We start from the raw sequence: 16,243 nt of genomic DNA, 5'->3' as shown, positions 1-16,243 counted from the left end.
TATGTTAAGGTCTAGAAAGCCTCCTACTAGAGGGCCCCACTCGGCTTTGAAACTGGGCACATGTGGTGTCCAATCCCCACACACCTAAGCCTGATTATCAATACCTTTATATTTTATTGTTTGGACAAGCATACTTGGTTGGGTCATTTTCATTTTTCATTTTGTCTGCCATCGTCATCCTGGTTTTCATTGTCATTTTCATATCCACCTTTTTTACAGCACGCCTGCCTGCAGTTCCTGCCTACCTCACATAGGTCCATCACCCCAAAAACTTAACGGTTGCACTACACGGTGATACCTAGTGGTCAAATGTTACGCAGTGTCCCTATAAAGGAAAAAAAAAAGATAAAAAGAAAATCTGGACAAATAGACAAAAATATTTAAAAGGTAGTGCTTGAGACTGGCAAGACTGAAGTAGTAAGTCAAGTCACATTTATTTATATAGACTTTAATCACAAAAATGTCTCAAAGGACTGCACAGAATTACAATTACCTGATCTTAAACCAACATGCGGGCAAGGAACATCTCAAAACCTCAGCATGAGGAAAAAGAGAAACCTTGAGAAGGGGCCTCATAAGTGGTAATCCCCCTTCCAGGATGACCAGGGTGAAATAGATTTAGAACTACAGTACACAAACATAGTAAACACTAGGTAACATGTTGAAAACCGGAAAGTGCATGACAGTAAGTGCATTGTAAAAGTGCAATGAAAAATAGTGCAATAACATTTACAGCAACAACGTTCCAAAATAAGTCAATACATTAGATATGAATACCCATTTGTCTACTCATAGGCTAGATCTATACTTTTTCACAAAAATGTGTGTTTGTTTATTGTAATGGGAGAAACTGTCTCCTAGCCTTTTAGTTTTTCATATTACTAAAGGAAAACTGTTTTTGTCTGCTTCAACGATTGACTATTTCCATTGACTTGAATCCCCAACTTTCCTATCATTTTATCACATGGGGAGTATTTTCAGAGAAAATAATATAAAAGGAGCTAGAACATCAACAGTAAAAGTGTTGTACGCTCAAAAGCATCACATGTGCCTGACTAATGCACTATGGCTAATCGAGACATTTTTAAAAAGGGTTCATTACAAAACCTCCTCTTACTTTTCACCGGATTGTATCTTGAGCGAAACGCAAAATCTTAATAGCCTTAAGATGGTTCTTGAGGTCTCCAGCGTGAATTTTCACGAAGCGCCATCTTCAATTTCCTTCTCGGGCTCGGGATTTTTGGCCACCTACCAGTTGGGAGTTGCACAATGTTTTGTGCATCATGCACCGTGGATGCTGCGCAAGGCTCCGTGCGTCCTCGGCGCCTCTGCTGGATCATTGGTAGCCGCGGCCGTGGCCTGCGAATTGAATCTGAGTGAGTCATTTTCTGTGGGGATGCGCGATAATAATTGCACCAATAACGGACAAATATGATTTTACAGTTATCGGCCTAATTGAAATTAAAGACCAGATAATTAATGACTCTCCCCTAGGCTATAATACAGTGGTCAGTAACCAGGGCCGGCCTAAGGCTTCTTGGAGCCCTAAGCAAAATCAATTTGGCCCCCCCTTATTACTTGATCATTTGTGTACCTACTATATCTGATTCCATGTTGTACTCTGTCATTACGAAAAGAAAAAATAAAGAAATAAATATATGTGTGTTACATTATATATCCCGTGCTTGCCAAATTTAGTCATTTATTTAAAATATATTGTTTTTTTCCTCCTGTATTATATTCGACAAAGGAGGGAGATATTGGTCAGAGATCCAAAAATGTATTGACCAACTAGTATTTTTAAAAAAGTGCTTTAATTTAATTGTTCGAGTAATTTTCCTTATTATTTATATCGATCCTCATTTTTTTTAAAGAAATCAGTTTTTTTACCAGTAGGAGGTGCTAAATAATACACTCACAAACACTAACCCTTTTATTCCGATTGGGAGGCTGGAGCCCCCGTTTTAGAGCACTATTTAATTGTTCCTGGAAGAAAGAAAGGCGGGCTTTGTGGCAAAGTTAAAAAAAATCAAATTAGTTCTCCAAAACACCCACTCGGTGGGAGCAACTTCCCTCAATGGTAGCTCCCAGGCATCCACGTGTGGCAACGGACCAATCACGGAGCATAATAAGAAATGCATTTTGTAAAATGTTGTAAAAAAACATTTGAATCCTTTCAACATTACTAGTTTTGAATGTCAAAGGGGTAATGAATTGGGGCACCGATGGGTCATGTATGATGTGGGTCTCTGTCACCAGGAATTGCTTACCATCTACCACACAGGGCCATAAGGCACCTGGTCATGTTGAAAAATAGTTGACAATATATGGACAACTGAAAGAGCAAGACACATTACATTTTTGGGATATATTTATAACCAAACGTATTTCCAGTTTATATTGTCTTACTTCGTGTTCAGTTCGTCTGTTCTTCACTATAATGGGAAAAAATCAAATTCAGTTTGATACTTAGTTAACACAGGGTTAACCAAATAGAGGACACATGAAAATCACAAGATTTCATGTGTGTTGTTTCCTAAATATTGTATGCAGTTATCGGTTGTCAGTATTCGTCACCAGAGGCAAGATTTTATCGAGTATCAGTAGGAAAAAATAGTTATTGTGCATCCCTAAATTTATGCTTTCGCTCAATTTGGAAATGGTTTAGTTTTTGAACGATATTGTGCATCCCAACTTTTTTTCTTCCTTGCATTTTGAAAATTCTGGTTTAATTGGTGTTTCCTCCATCCCCTCCCAGCTATCATGAAAAACGAGATGTATCAGTTTGCCAAAGCCATGAAGGCCTTCACTCTGGGACCGTTTAACCCTTCGGTGGACATTTTGCTGTGGTTAAAACACGTCTTGCACAAATATCTCCCTTCTGATGCGCATCTGCTTGCCAATGGACGCTTGGTTGTGGCTGTGACTCGTCTGGCTGATGGAGAGCCCATTGTTATCACTGAGTATCGGTCCAAAGATGATGTCATACAGGTGAGACTAGAACAGTAGTGTGCAAACAAAAGCCACACACGGCCCATCAAGCGTTTTAATCCTTCCTATCCAAAAAGAGGGGAAAAATATGACGATACAGTGACATGATAAAATATATGACTCCTTCCTCATTTCTATGTTTTTTGCATATTTATCACTTACAGTGGTTTCAAATCATTAAACAAATTTTAATATCATACATTTTTATTCCATTTAATGAGGCACGAAAATAAATTAGACACCTTGCTGACCCCGGGTGAAAGAGTGATTTCCTTCTAAACATAATAGTGAGTTGGGCCACATTCGGCAGCGATAACTGAAATCAAATATTTACCATAATACGTAATGAATCTTTCACAACACTGTACCCGAATTTTGCAACACACTTCTTTGCAAAATTGTTTCAAATGTACCATAATGGAGGGTTTTCTAGCATGAACTGCATGTGTAAGGACACATCACGAGCCAAAATAATAGCAGTAGAAATGACTTTTAAAAAATGTATTCTCTTATGTTTCTTGTATGATTTCTTAATGGCTGGTCCCAAAAATGCAGGAACTTGAAACAGGGACAGTTCTACACAGTTTATTACAAGTTGAATGCTGGCAGGGAGCAAGCTGGCAAGTGTCAGGAAACCAATGTAACAGGAACCAGATCCAGGGAGACAAGAAGCAACATGTAAGAATAAAACATACTGAAACAAAATCTTTCTCAGAGCTGTGGTCCAAGGCAGAGAGTCGAAATACAATCTGGACAAAATTTACCAGGGCTGTGTCTCTTTGAAGGCCCAGCTTAAATAGGGGGTTGATGAGCAGATGAGAGGCAGGTCTGTTTCGTCAGCAGAAGCAGCCAGCCACTGCAATGAGGAAAAACAGAGAAGAGCACATAACAAAGACAAACCCCATAACATAACATTCTGCTGGCCTCAGTTAAAGTCAGTATCCATGACTTCTCTGTAAGAAAGACACTGAACATAATGGCACCCATGGGAGAGTTCCCGAGCAAAAACTACTGCTGTCACAAAAGAACACAAAGAGTCGTCCCACATTTGCCAAAAAGCATTTTGATTATCCTGAAGACCTTCGAAGGCACATTCTGTCGACTAATTAGTCAAAAATGTAACTTTTTGGAGGGCATGCGGTCTGTTAAATCTGGCGTAAAAAATGTCGCAGCATTTGACAAAAAGAACATGATGACAGTTAAGCATAGTGGTGGCATTGCGAGGTCTGTGGCTGCTTTGCTGCCTCAGGAGAAGGATATCTTGCTATGGTTGACGGAATAATGAATTCTATTATTTTAACAGACGTTCCTGAAGGAGAACATCCGGCCTTCAGTTTGTGCCCACAAGGGCTCGGTAGCCTAGATGGTAGAGCGCCAGCTCCGAGACTGGGAGGTCGCTGGTTCAAGCCTCAGCCGAGTCATACCTAAGACTTACAACATTGGTACTCATTGCATGCCTGCTTGGCGCTCCGCATTAAGGGTTGGAATTGGGAGGTTTGGTCACCTAATGACTCCCAACACAGTAGTTAGGTCTAAAATGGCGGCGCCCTGTTTGGCTGCGGCTGCATCGGCTCGCTACAGTTTAACTGTACGGGTCAGGTTTATCGACATTTCGTTCTGTGTGCATGGTTACAAAGAATGACAATAATAGTAAATTCTATTCTTCCATTCTATTCTATCATGCATCATGACAACAATCCGAAACACACCAGCAAGTCCATCTCTGAATGGTTTAAAAAATAATAAATTGAAGGGACTGGAGTGGCCAAGTCAAAGTCTGAATTTAAATCCAATTGAAATTCTATGGTGGGACCTTAAACGCATCGTTTATGCTAGAAAACCATCTGTCAGACCATGTGTCAGATTCTAAACAATTTTGAAAAGATAAGTGGGCCATAATTCCTTCACAGCCTTTTGAAAGACTCATTACCAATTATTATAAATGTTTGGTTTCTGTTGTTGCTGCCAAAAGTGGCCAAACTCACTATTACGTTCAGGTGGCAATTACTTTTTTCACGTTTGGCCAGATGGGTTTTGATTTCTTTTTTTGTGCCTTGAGAAATGGAATCAACATTTCAAAACTAAATTTTGTATTTCCTTTGGTTGTCTATGTGTGATATTGAAATTGGTATGATGATATGAAACCTTTGTGAGTGATAAAACGCGTCAAATACTTTTCACGGCACTGTATGTCTGCATGTATATTTCAGTGTTCATTTTACCTCTGAAAAGTGATGGGTCCCGGAGACTCGCATGCTCAAAAATCTATGGGTCCCAACAGAGATCTATGGGTCCCCAAAATTTAGTGTGCTCCATGCCCTTACAAACTGTCGTATTTTCCCTTACAAAATACAAAAAAAATCTTTTTTTTTCAAACATGTTTATTCATGTAGTTTAACATGTTATATTGTACATGTCTTTCCTTATATCATATATATTGTTAATGAACATTTTGTTGTGAGACACTGGGTTGCTCGACATGAATGACATTTACAGTATATTAAAAAAAAGTTCAAAAATGAAGTCGCTTGGACGTTTACTGTAGAAGGAAAAAATACATGCAAATATAATTGAGTAGAAAAATACATTTCCTTATTCAAATTATTAATTCATTTTCTGCATTAAATTATTGTTGGTAATATACTGATTAAAAGGGAACACCACAAACCTGTCTTTTTTCATTATCTCCTTTTATACTTCCTTTTTTTCTCAACTTCTTTATACAACATAATCATTCGTAATATAATGCATCAAAGCAAGTGAGCCGTTTGAGAGCCGGCTCTCTTTAATGAGTTGAAACGAAAAAGCCGGTTCTCTAAAAAGAAACGGACTGTCACTGATATTTATTTATAAATGCAAATGAAAAAAAATTCGATAGGTTTTCAGACCAAGGCCCCATGGTCCAATTTTGCGACCCAATGACCTGATTCCAAATGTTTACCCACCAATTATGATATGCGGATTTTTAAAAACAAATAATTGACCAAGCAATTCACAATTTTTTCACAGGCTCTACTTTGTAGCTGCTACGTACCGGCATTTTGCGGCTTGCTACCTCCGTCCCTAAATGGAATTGTAAGTATTTAACTGCCTGCCTGCCTGCCTGCCTGCCTAATTTATGTGCGTTTGTGTCTTAGTATGTGGCTTATAGGCTCAGAATCGGCTGAACGGATTATTTTGAACATTTACACAGTAGTACTTAAGGCCTCTGGTAGTGTCTTTGGCTAGGTTTTATGTCATTGCACCCCCAATAAATACCAACAACATCGATAAAAATCTGATTTTGTGTATGAGTGGCTCTAGAGCCTAATGCGGTCGTACTTGTCATGATTACCAATTTGGATCACCTGTGCCCGCTCATTTGGCACCAGCCGCTGCGGGCTATCTGATTGGGTCCTTGTCCCTTTTTAAGCCCGGTCCTGTCAATCTCTGTTTGTCAGTCCGTCTACGAACCTCTGTTGTTACAAGGCGAGCCTTTTTGACCCTGACTCCCATCTGTTCCGTTTTTTGCACCCTGTTTTCTACCTGCCCGTTCCTGATCTCCCCGTTTGTCTCCGGCTACGACCTGTTTTTGATGCCGTCCACGTCTGTTCTCCCGTCCCGGCTTACGACCCGTTTTTGATCCCGACCGCGTCCGCTCTCCCGTCCCGGGTTACGACCTGTTTCTGAGCCCGACCACGTTTTTGCTCTCCTGTCCCAGCTATCGACCTGTTTTTCCGTCCCTGACACTGCCATCGCCCGCTACGGGAGATCCACTTCCGTATTCGGATCACAATCCGATTGCGAGATCGACTTGCCTCCCGCGTCCAGCGAGCACCAGATCGTGGGCGCAGCCCTTCCTCTTTCTTTCAATACAACTTGTGGTTAACGTTACGCAATTGGGTCTGATTCCGTTCTGGCCGTGACAGTACTGCTCTTTGGCACTCCCTAAAACAAAAAAGATACAAATAAATAAAACTAATTATAAAACAACAAAGAAATAAATGTGTAAAATAAAGATAAATGAATAACAAATATGATGAAAAAATGCATGACCTCAACAGGGAATATATAAACAATCATAAATCGATCCATAAATGAAGTAATAAATTGGAAAAAAAACACATCATTGGAAAATTAAGTGGATACATAAAAAATACATAAATACATACATACATACATGAATTCATCCATCTATCCATTCATCCATTATCTGCAACGCTTATCCTCAGTAGGGTTGCGGGGGCGCTGGAGCCATCCCAGCTATCTTCGGGCAGTGGGCACGGGACACCCCGAAATAGTTGCCAGCCAATCGCAAAGCACAAAGAGACAGACAACTCACTCGCTCATTCACACCTAGGGACAATGAGAAGATTGATGCTCGAACCTGCCTCATTGGAGATGGCTGCTAATATTCAGTCACTATCAGAAGCCAAAAGTTTTCATTTTAGCAAAGGTGGGCTAAATTAACTTACAAGGAAAAAATGATTCACCCTGAAATATATTTTTAAGTAGAATATAACGTGTAAACATCAATTAACAGAAAAAATACAACACTTTCTTAGAGGAGAAGTGTCATATATGTCAATTATGTATCAAGATCATCTGAGGGGCCATAGAAAATGTACCTTGACTGTGACATATGTGCTCTAACGGGTCAACTTTTATATTCCAGTTCTACATGGACGGTGGTTTCAGCCAATTTCAACCCCTTATGACACAACCAAGCCGTACCTTGACAGTGTCTCCATTCTCTGGAGAGATAGACATCTGTCCACAGGACAAACCTTGCATGTTGGACATGGTGGTGACAGGACAAACCTTGAAAGGAAGCTTAACAAATATCCTCAAGTTCTGGAATGCGCTCCACCCGTCGCAGCCGGAGGTGGGTGGTTTTAAGTGTTGACCTATCTATAAATGATCAAATTCATCCTCTGGATCAGGGGTCTTCAACATGGTGCCCACAGGCACCAGGCTGCCTGCGGGCTACAGGGTGCCCTCTAAGGACCAGTGAGATTCCCGCGATTTTGAAAATAGCTCACCAGTGCTGGGTCATTGTGGTTTTCTCGTAAAATTATATTTTCTAGTAGTTTAGTAGTAAATACATAGTAATAACGTAAAAAAGGGTGGAGACTCCTGCCCTGGATGCTCCCAGCAGTATTAAGCAGTATCATTGTTTCCAGCGTGATAAATCAGCATGATGTATTTCATTACTTAGAACCTTGTGATTCCCTTCCAGGATGTTGCTACTTTAAATTTATAGGCATATTCTTAAAGCCACAATGAGTACGTTAATATTTTACCACTAGATGGCACTGTGTTTTCTGATGCAAGCAATATGGACTCATATGGACATTTGATGGTGCCAAAGCACAGACATCTGGTGCAGAGACATATACACGCAAACTGGCTTACTCGTTAAAAAAGCCTAATGTGTATTGGTTGGTATCATTTCCATTTTGTTTCTGCCCACACAGCAACAAAATCCACAGTTGTATCCATCCGTGTATAGTGTAGGTCTTTGTCGTTCTCTTCTCACTGCAATAGTCGATCTGGGATAATGGATCACAAGCACATTTGTGCTTTTCAATATTGGTGTAAGGGACAGAAGAGCTGTTACACATGACACAAATTTACTTTTTCAGACCCTGTTCTCAGCACTACTCAACTGGGGATATTGGGTAGCAGTCATAACCGTGCAGTTCATTTTAGAGGACTACAATAGCACACTTCAGCAGCCGAAATCGAAAAACAAAAAGCCTGCCCCTGTTCTTAGCAATATTTGAGCGCAGATAATGGACGCCGGCCAGAACCGCCCATTTCAATTTACCGGTAGTTAGGCCTGAGTGGCACCCCTCCAGACAAAAAGGCCTTAGGATAGTCCCCGCACACAGCAATATGCAAGTGTATATAATAACACCGTTGTATAGGTGCAGTCGGTGCTTGCAGAATTATGCAATCAGGGATAACGTATCGCTGCTGCACGAGTGCAGTTCACCTTTTATCGGACAAAACGGCATTATACAAGTCCTATAGATACCCCCTTAAAATGCATTTAGGATTTTAGTTTATGGATGGCACAACATTTCCTACTGCTCAACCAGGAAATAACAGAGGTCTTAATCATTAGTCCTAAAAGTCAGAGAGAGGAACTTTTAGCAGAACTAAAGATTTTCGACTTTAAGATTGCATAAAAAAATTTAGACTCCGAGTTCAATTGTATCCCACATATCCAAAAAATTGTATTCCACATATCCAAAAACTAAAATGGGGTTTTGTCATTTGAAGAATACAGCCAGAGTCTGCCCATTTCTCTCAGGCCAACACTGAAGTGCTGATGCATGATTTTACATACTCTTGTTCAGATTCTCTTAATGCCCTGCTCGCCGGTTTTTCCAAAAAGAACATTGCTAGCTTACAGCTACTATAAAATTCAGCAGCTCGTGTGCTTACGGGGGATAGGGGAACAGATCTTCTCATACCAGTTTTAAAATCGCTGCATTGGCTCCCTATGAGTTCCAGGAATGATTTTAAGGTGCTTTTACTAGTTTTTAAATGTCTTAACGGTCTTGAGCCATCCTATCTGTATGATTTACTTTAGTCTAACAGCCGCTATGGTCCCTGAGGTCCTCTGGCAGTAGTTTGTTGACTTTTCCCAGGGTGAGGACCAAAACGTATGGTGAAGCAGCATTCAGTCAGTTTCATAGTCACCTATGAAACAGTATGCCGGAGAACATCAGGTCTGCGGGGACTCTTGACATTTTTAAGAGGCTCAAGACCCACTTTTTGATATGGCTTTTAACTGACTTTACCTTTGATTTGTTGAACTTCTAATCTTTTACTGTAACATATTTTACTTTTTATTTTATTTATGGACCCTGTACCGGTCCGTTGGGAACCCTGTACTGGTCTTTTACTGACCCTGTACCAGTCTGTTGTGATGACGAAGGAGGTGAGCCAAAAGGCAAAGCTCTCGATTTACCAGTTGATCTACTGTATATTCCTGCCCTTACCTATGGTCATTAACCTGGGTCATGACAGAAAGAACAAGATTCCGGATACAAGCGGCAGGGTGGCTGGGCTCTCTCGTAGAGATAGGGTGAAAAGCTCGGTCATTCGGAAGGGACTAAGTGTAGAGTCACCTCTCCTGCGCATTGAAAGGAATTGGATGCCTCCCTCGGAAGGTGTTCACAGCATATCCCACCGGCAGAAGGCCAGGAGACGACCCAGGATACGCCGGAGAGACTATGTTTCTTGGCTGGCCTGGGAACGCCTTGGGGTGCCGTTGGATTGGCTGAATGAAGAGGCTGGGGAGAGGAAGGTCTGCGATTTCCTACTGAGGCGGCTGCCCCAGTGACCCGACCCTTGATAAGCGGAAAATAATGGACTTGAAGAGTGTGGTTCAATGGTTAAAAATCTTTAGGCCATCTGTTGCCATCCCTATTATTGTGGATAAGACCCTCAGGTCCTTTTCCTGACACGATTAGTCTGAGCCCTGCGATAATCACATTTCATTCCCATTAACATTTATTTTGTTTTAATCATTTTTTAACCATTGTTTGTGTCTGTGTATTAAGTGTTTTGCGTTGTTGGGTGGGGATAAAGGTGAGGATTTTATTGTCTTATTGTATGCTGAATGCTTTCATTGGCACTTAACTGCCTGAAAAGTTATCTACGAATAAATTTGATTTGATTTAGAAGTATGAAGTGCAAGGTAACGAGGGAGTATAGTTTTGCCTGCATCTAATTGTCTAAATTTTGTTATTCATTCAGATTGTGGAGGAAGCCTTTCACAGTGGCTACAAAGACGCCTTTCAATTCCTTCTCAAAAACGGTTGGTGAACAAAATCCAGACACAAACAGAAACCGATCAGTGTTACTTTTTTCTTCTTTGTATGCAGAGCTCGTGTTGAACATGAAAATAATGTCAATATCTCAAGAACTTAACTGCACTCCCAGCAAAACCTTTGAAAACTGCCATAAGACAGAGGAGGAAGATGATGAAATGGAGAAAACAATATTGTCGTTTTTTCATGGCAATCAAAGCAAGTTGATGGACGAGTCTGCTCTGCTTCAATCTACGAAAGGAAAACTGGCAGTCCCTGACCTTTCCCCTATTTTTCACACAGTAAACAATGGTGTGTATTGCACTGGAATCGTATTTTCACAATTTTCATGCACTACCAATGACGTGTATAGTCCTCATAGGCAGGATTAAAACTTATTTTAAAACTTCCACTTGAAAGAATTATCTTGTCCTTAGACTTAGAATTAGACTGAAGCTTTATTATTGTTAATAATTGTCCCAATCATTGATTGGTTACGGCCATATTCCCTATTTAGGGTAACGATTCGTGGGCATTCTTCGTATTTCCTGATAGTCACAAACTTTGTTTCCTTGATTAGTATATTTTATTTCTTTCCTTGGCATCACTGCAAATATTGGGGCCCATAGCTGAAAAAATTCAAGTTTGTAACATGGGATTCTGAACTGAATGAAAGAAATGGAACATTGTGGGAAGAAGTTCATCAAATAGCATAGTGATGCTGTGACGACAACCAATAGGAGATCAGCATCTTATATGGCATCGTTCAATAGTAGACAGGCATCTTAGAGACGTAACTTGTCATCAGGGTTGGGTAGGGTTACTTTAACTTAATTACTTTCAATTACTTTTGGATTACTCCAATACCAAATATGCTCATAAAAGACAAAAGAAACAAAATATGAATAAATTTATGACTCACAACACGTGGTAAGCTTTCTCTCCTGGCTTTGATCTCCGGCAAAACTAACATAAAATGCGACAGAAACAAAATGAAAATAAATCCTAACAGCCAACATCATTTTTGCCGTTCCATGTATTCCGATACTCCCCAAGCCTGCACAACATTTAGTCATTTTATTCATATTTAGTTTCTTTGGTCTTTTATTAGCATATTTGGTATTGGAGTAATCCAAAAGTAATTGAAAGTAATCAAGTTAAAGTAACCCTACCGAACCCTGCTTGTCATACACGTGAACACTGCAAAGTTTGAATTTTTTACATTCTTGGCATGCAAAGGAATTTGTGGTTAATGTCAAATAGGGGGGGGAAATGCCTTAAAAAAGGTCTTAAAAAACATCATCTGCCGCATTGTGACGTAAAATAATCTTGATGTGGGGATGTCATAACTTCTTTTTTGAAGAAGATTCAATGTGAATATTTGTGTTGCAGGTCTTATGGGCAACATGACGATGTACGCTAGCATGCTAGGACCTTCTGGATTCCTGACATACTTGGTGCCACCCTTGTTGCTGCTGTTTCATATACTGGTTGAGACCATCGAAATGTAAGCTGCCAGTATCTTTATAGAGCAACTGTGTTTGTTAAAATGTATGATAAAAAAAGATATTTATATACCAAATGCTATACTCCATTTTTTTAAACTGATAATTTTTATTTGAATAGTTTTGGAGTTTTTTTTTCAATAATCAAATTATTATTATTGTTTTTAATTGTCATTATTATTACCAATATCATTATTATTATATATTTTAAAATTGTTTAAAAATAATATACAATAGTTATTTTTATTAATTATTATTTATTTATTTAGCTAGGCAGCACAGCAGCGCAGTGGTTAGCGCGTGTGCGGCACAGTTCTGAGGTCATGAGATCGAACCTTCCTGTGTGGATTTTGTATGTTCTCCCTGTGATTGCATGGGTTTCCTCCGGGCACTCCGGTTTCCTCCCACATTCCCAAAACATGCATGTCAGGTTAATTAGCCGATCCAAATTGTCCCTAGGTGTGAATCAGCGAGTGAATTGTCTGTCTCTGTGTGCCCTGCGACTGGCTGGCAACCAGTTCAGGGTGTTCCCTGCCAGCTGCCCGAAGATAGCTGGGATGGGCCCCAGCACCCCCGCGACCCTACTGAGGATAAGCGGTGCAGATAATGGATGGATGGATGAATGGATTTATATAGCTATTTATTATTGTTTCGGTCAGGTTCAATTAAATATGCTTGATAAGAAATAAAAAATAATAAAAATTACATAAAAATAAGAATAATTAGTATTTTATAAATAAAGTTGTTTAATAAATCAGATTTTTTGCTATCATTTTGCCTATTTCAAATATGATTATTATCAGCATCACTACAATTGTTTTATTAATTCATATGTTTTTATTTTGTGGGGTTCCGTTACATTGAGAAAGATTAAAAAAAATCTACATTATTATCAATTTTTTTGAAATACATTATTAATTTGTTTATTACTATTTAGGGGTTTGATTATGTAAATAGTTTTTTTTCTGTAAAAATAAAAAAGAATGATAATAGAGTAGGCACCACGGCGGCGCAGTGGTTAGCGCTTGTGCGGCACAGTTCATGTCATGGGAACCTGTCGTGGGTTCAAATCCAGCTCCAGACTTCCTGTGCGGAGTTTGTATGTTCTCCCCGTGCTTGCGTGGGTTTCCTCCGGGCACTCCGGTTTCCTCCCACGTTCCAAAAACATGCATTTCAGGTGAATTGGCCGGTCCAAATTGTCCCTAGGTGTGAATGAGCGAATGCATTGTCTGTCCCTGTGTGCCCTGCAATTTGGCTGGCAACCAGTTCAGGGTGTCCCCTGCCCACTGCCCGGAGATGGCTGGGATGGGCTCCAGCCCCCCCCCCCGCGACCCTAATGAGGATAAGCGGTACGGCTGATGAGATGAGATGAGATAATAGAGTAAACTTATTTAAATAAAAATAAAACTCTGAAAAATGAGATTTCCCATTTCGTATATTATTATTGTATGATGTCAACCAATAGCAGACAGGCATCTTGCAGACCTACATATGCATGAACCACATTTTAATTAATAAATTTTTGGGCATGTAAAATATGTTGTTAAAGTTTTATGTTTGGGTAAATGTGGTAAAACTGCAGAAAAAGTTGGGTCGCTGTATCGCGAGGTTCTAATGTGCATATACGTAAAACAGCAAGCTGAATTTACGTTACGTACACGCAGATTCCCTTGCAATTCTCTCTAAAACCCAAGACGAAGTAATAAATGTAAAAACAAAAAAACAACATTGCCTTTCACAGGGTCCTTTTTGAAACATTTTCCCTGCAATAAATTAGTGTTCACTGTACTCATGCTGTCCTCTACAGGGCCGAGTTGCTGTCCCAGAAGACCCCTCAATGGGCTTTTTGGGTATGGTGCACCATGCGAAATTCTGCTACCATGGTTTTGGGTTCAATGCTCTCTACCATCATGAAGAACCTGAAGGACAGGTTTGGTTTTCTATCAATTAAATGAAAATTGCAGCACCTACTAACACATTTTATGTTCCGCTCTTGCACGCAGAATCTATTCGCCACTAATACTGACGCTGCAGACGATGATGGAAGGTCCAAATGAGGTTCCGCAAAAGCCTATTCTCCCTCCACGTCACCAAAAAATGTCTCATAGTGCACTGTCTGAAAGTGTCAGGTTGGAAAGTTTGCGATCAGTATCTCCTCTTCGCAGTTTGTAAAGTAAACTAACGTTTTTTTTTTTTAAATTAACATTATACAGAGTTCATATCTAATAATATATGCTTAACTCTTCTCTTGTTGGTCATTATTATCATTTTCTTACCACTGTATATGTGTTTGTGCAAACGATGGCACGGTGGATAGGTGGTTAGCGCACAGGCCTACGGTGCAGAAGTCCAGGGTTCAATTCCAGCTACCGACCTCACCGTGCGGAGTATTGGTTGTTCTCATCGTGCCTGCGTGGGTTTCCTGCCAGCACTCCGGTTTCCTCCCACATTCCCAAGACATACATGGCAGGTCAATTGGCGACTACAAATTGTCCCTAGGTATGAATGTAAGTGAATGCTTGCATATAGAGGTAATATCTTAAGCCCAGGCTTGAACCCGGCCTGAACCTGAGTGCGCCCCAAAATTGGGTTCAGTTTAAGGTCCGCCGTGTGTTCATCGAGCTGGTATTAAATCATCTCGTCCTCCAACCCTCCAAGCCTGCAGAGGCTCGCTATATCACAGAGTACAGCGATGTAATGGTGGACCGACCCACTGGGCCACCGTGGATGCTGTGCTTTGCGGCCGTGACGTCACCCTGTCGTAGCATTACTCTGTGCACACTTGTGGCGCATTCGCGGCATGCTAGTACCACCGCTACCCTGTGTCCGACAGTGCCGGCGTGGTAATCGCTGCATTTGCGTATGTGTCACACTTTCTTCCTACTGCATTCTCCCCTCATCCTCAAAAATAAAATAATTCTGATTTTCTCCGGGCTCTGTCTCTCAAATCAAGTTAGCTTTAATACCCCCAGGCCTAGTCGGGTCAGGCTGGAATTTTTAGGCCTGATCTTACCTCTAGTATGTCTCTGTGTGCACAGCATCTGGCTGGAAACCAGTTCAGGGAGTCCTCTGCCCAATGCCCGGAGATGGCTGGATCGGTTCCAGCATCCCACAATTCTAGTGAGGATAAGCGGTGCAGATAATGAATGGATGTTTGTGCAAAAGGCTTTATTTAAACTATGTGTAAAAGATTTATTTCCATTATATTCTCTTACAAATGTGGTGTCTTACAGTTTTCTTTGTTTAGCTTTTCTCAAACCTTTTTGTTACCAATAAAACAATTGCTAGCAATCTCTTTGGTTATAATTATTTTACACTATCAGTATATAATTATATACAGTTGAAAACCATCTTTTTCTTCTTCCTTGTGTTCGAAAGTAGACTATAAAAATAAATGCTGGGGCGATGAGGAACTCCTTAGAAGGTTTTATTTTGAGAATATTTTGGGCAAGATTGCTGACAAGTGCGCAGGCAAAAAGGGCTTACCACATTTTTCTACTAACAGAAGGGTGGAGCCAAAACAAAACTGAAAAAATAGAATTTCTCACTCAACGAAAAGTCAAAACCGGTTATAGCAAGTAAAAAGTATGATTAAATAATGGCAAAAGTTAGGAATGACGGACATAATGAAGAATATATAAATGAAGTAATTATACGATAACTACAAATAGGCAGTGACATATTTTAATGTTACATTATGTTTGACATGGAAGTTTACAGCATTAAGCCACAATTACAGGCAATAATAAAAATGCATTCTGCAAGGAAGGACAAACAGCGAGAGGTGGAACCAGAAAATAATCTTTTCCCATTTTACCCAGGGACAGCTCACCTCCACACTTGAACGACTGTGAACAGAAATTGACGATAGTTATACCCAACTGATTTGTCGCAACACCTGACGTTGGGAGTCATTAGGTGACCAAAACCCCCATCTCCAAC

The 16,243-nt window shown here is 40.2% G+C and overlaps 1 protein-coding gene across 1 annotated transcript; it reads left to right on the top strand.

Moving 5' to 3' along the window:
* Positions 1-104: 104 nt before the first annotated feature.
* pnpla1 (patatin-like phospholipase domain containing 1) lies at positions 105-15,229 on the top strand. Its single transcript, XM_088332946.1, has 9 exons — positions 105-1,376; positions 2,759-2,991; positions 6,001-6,066; positions 7,646-7,855; positions 10,744-10,804; positions 10,872-11,108; positions 12,189-12,303; positions 14,109-14,231; positions 14,305-15,229. The coding sequence occupies exons 1-9, from the start codon at positions 965-967 to the stop codon at positions 14,471-14,473; spliced, it is 1,626 nt and encodes a 541-aa protein (XP_088189072.1). The 5' UTR covers positions 105-964; the 3' UTR covers positions 14,474-15,229.
* The last annotated feature ends 1,014 nt before the right edge of the window (positions 15,230-16,243 follow it).

This window comes from Urocampus carinirostris, chromosome 3 (assembly GCF_059441175.1).
Source record: "Urocampus carinirostris isolate Australia breed hairy pipefish chromosome 3, RoL_Ucar_1.0, whole genome shotgun sequence".
NCBI classification, from domain to species: Eukaryota; Metazoa; Chordata; class Actinopteri; order Syngnathiformes; family Syngnathidae; genus Urocampus; species Urocampus carinirostris.
The sequence above is the reverse complement of the archived record's forward strand: the minus strand, read 5'-3'. Positions and strand labels throughout refer to the sequence as shown.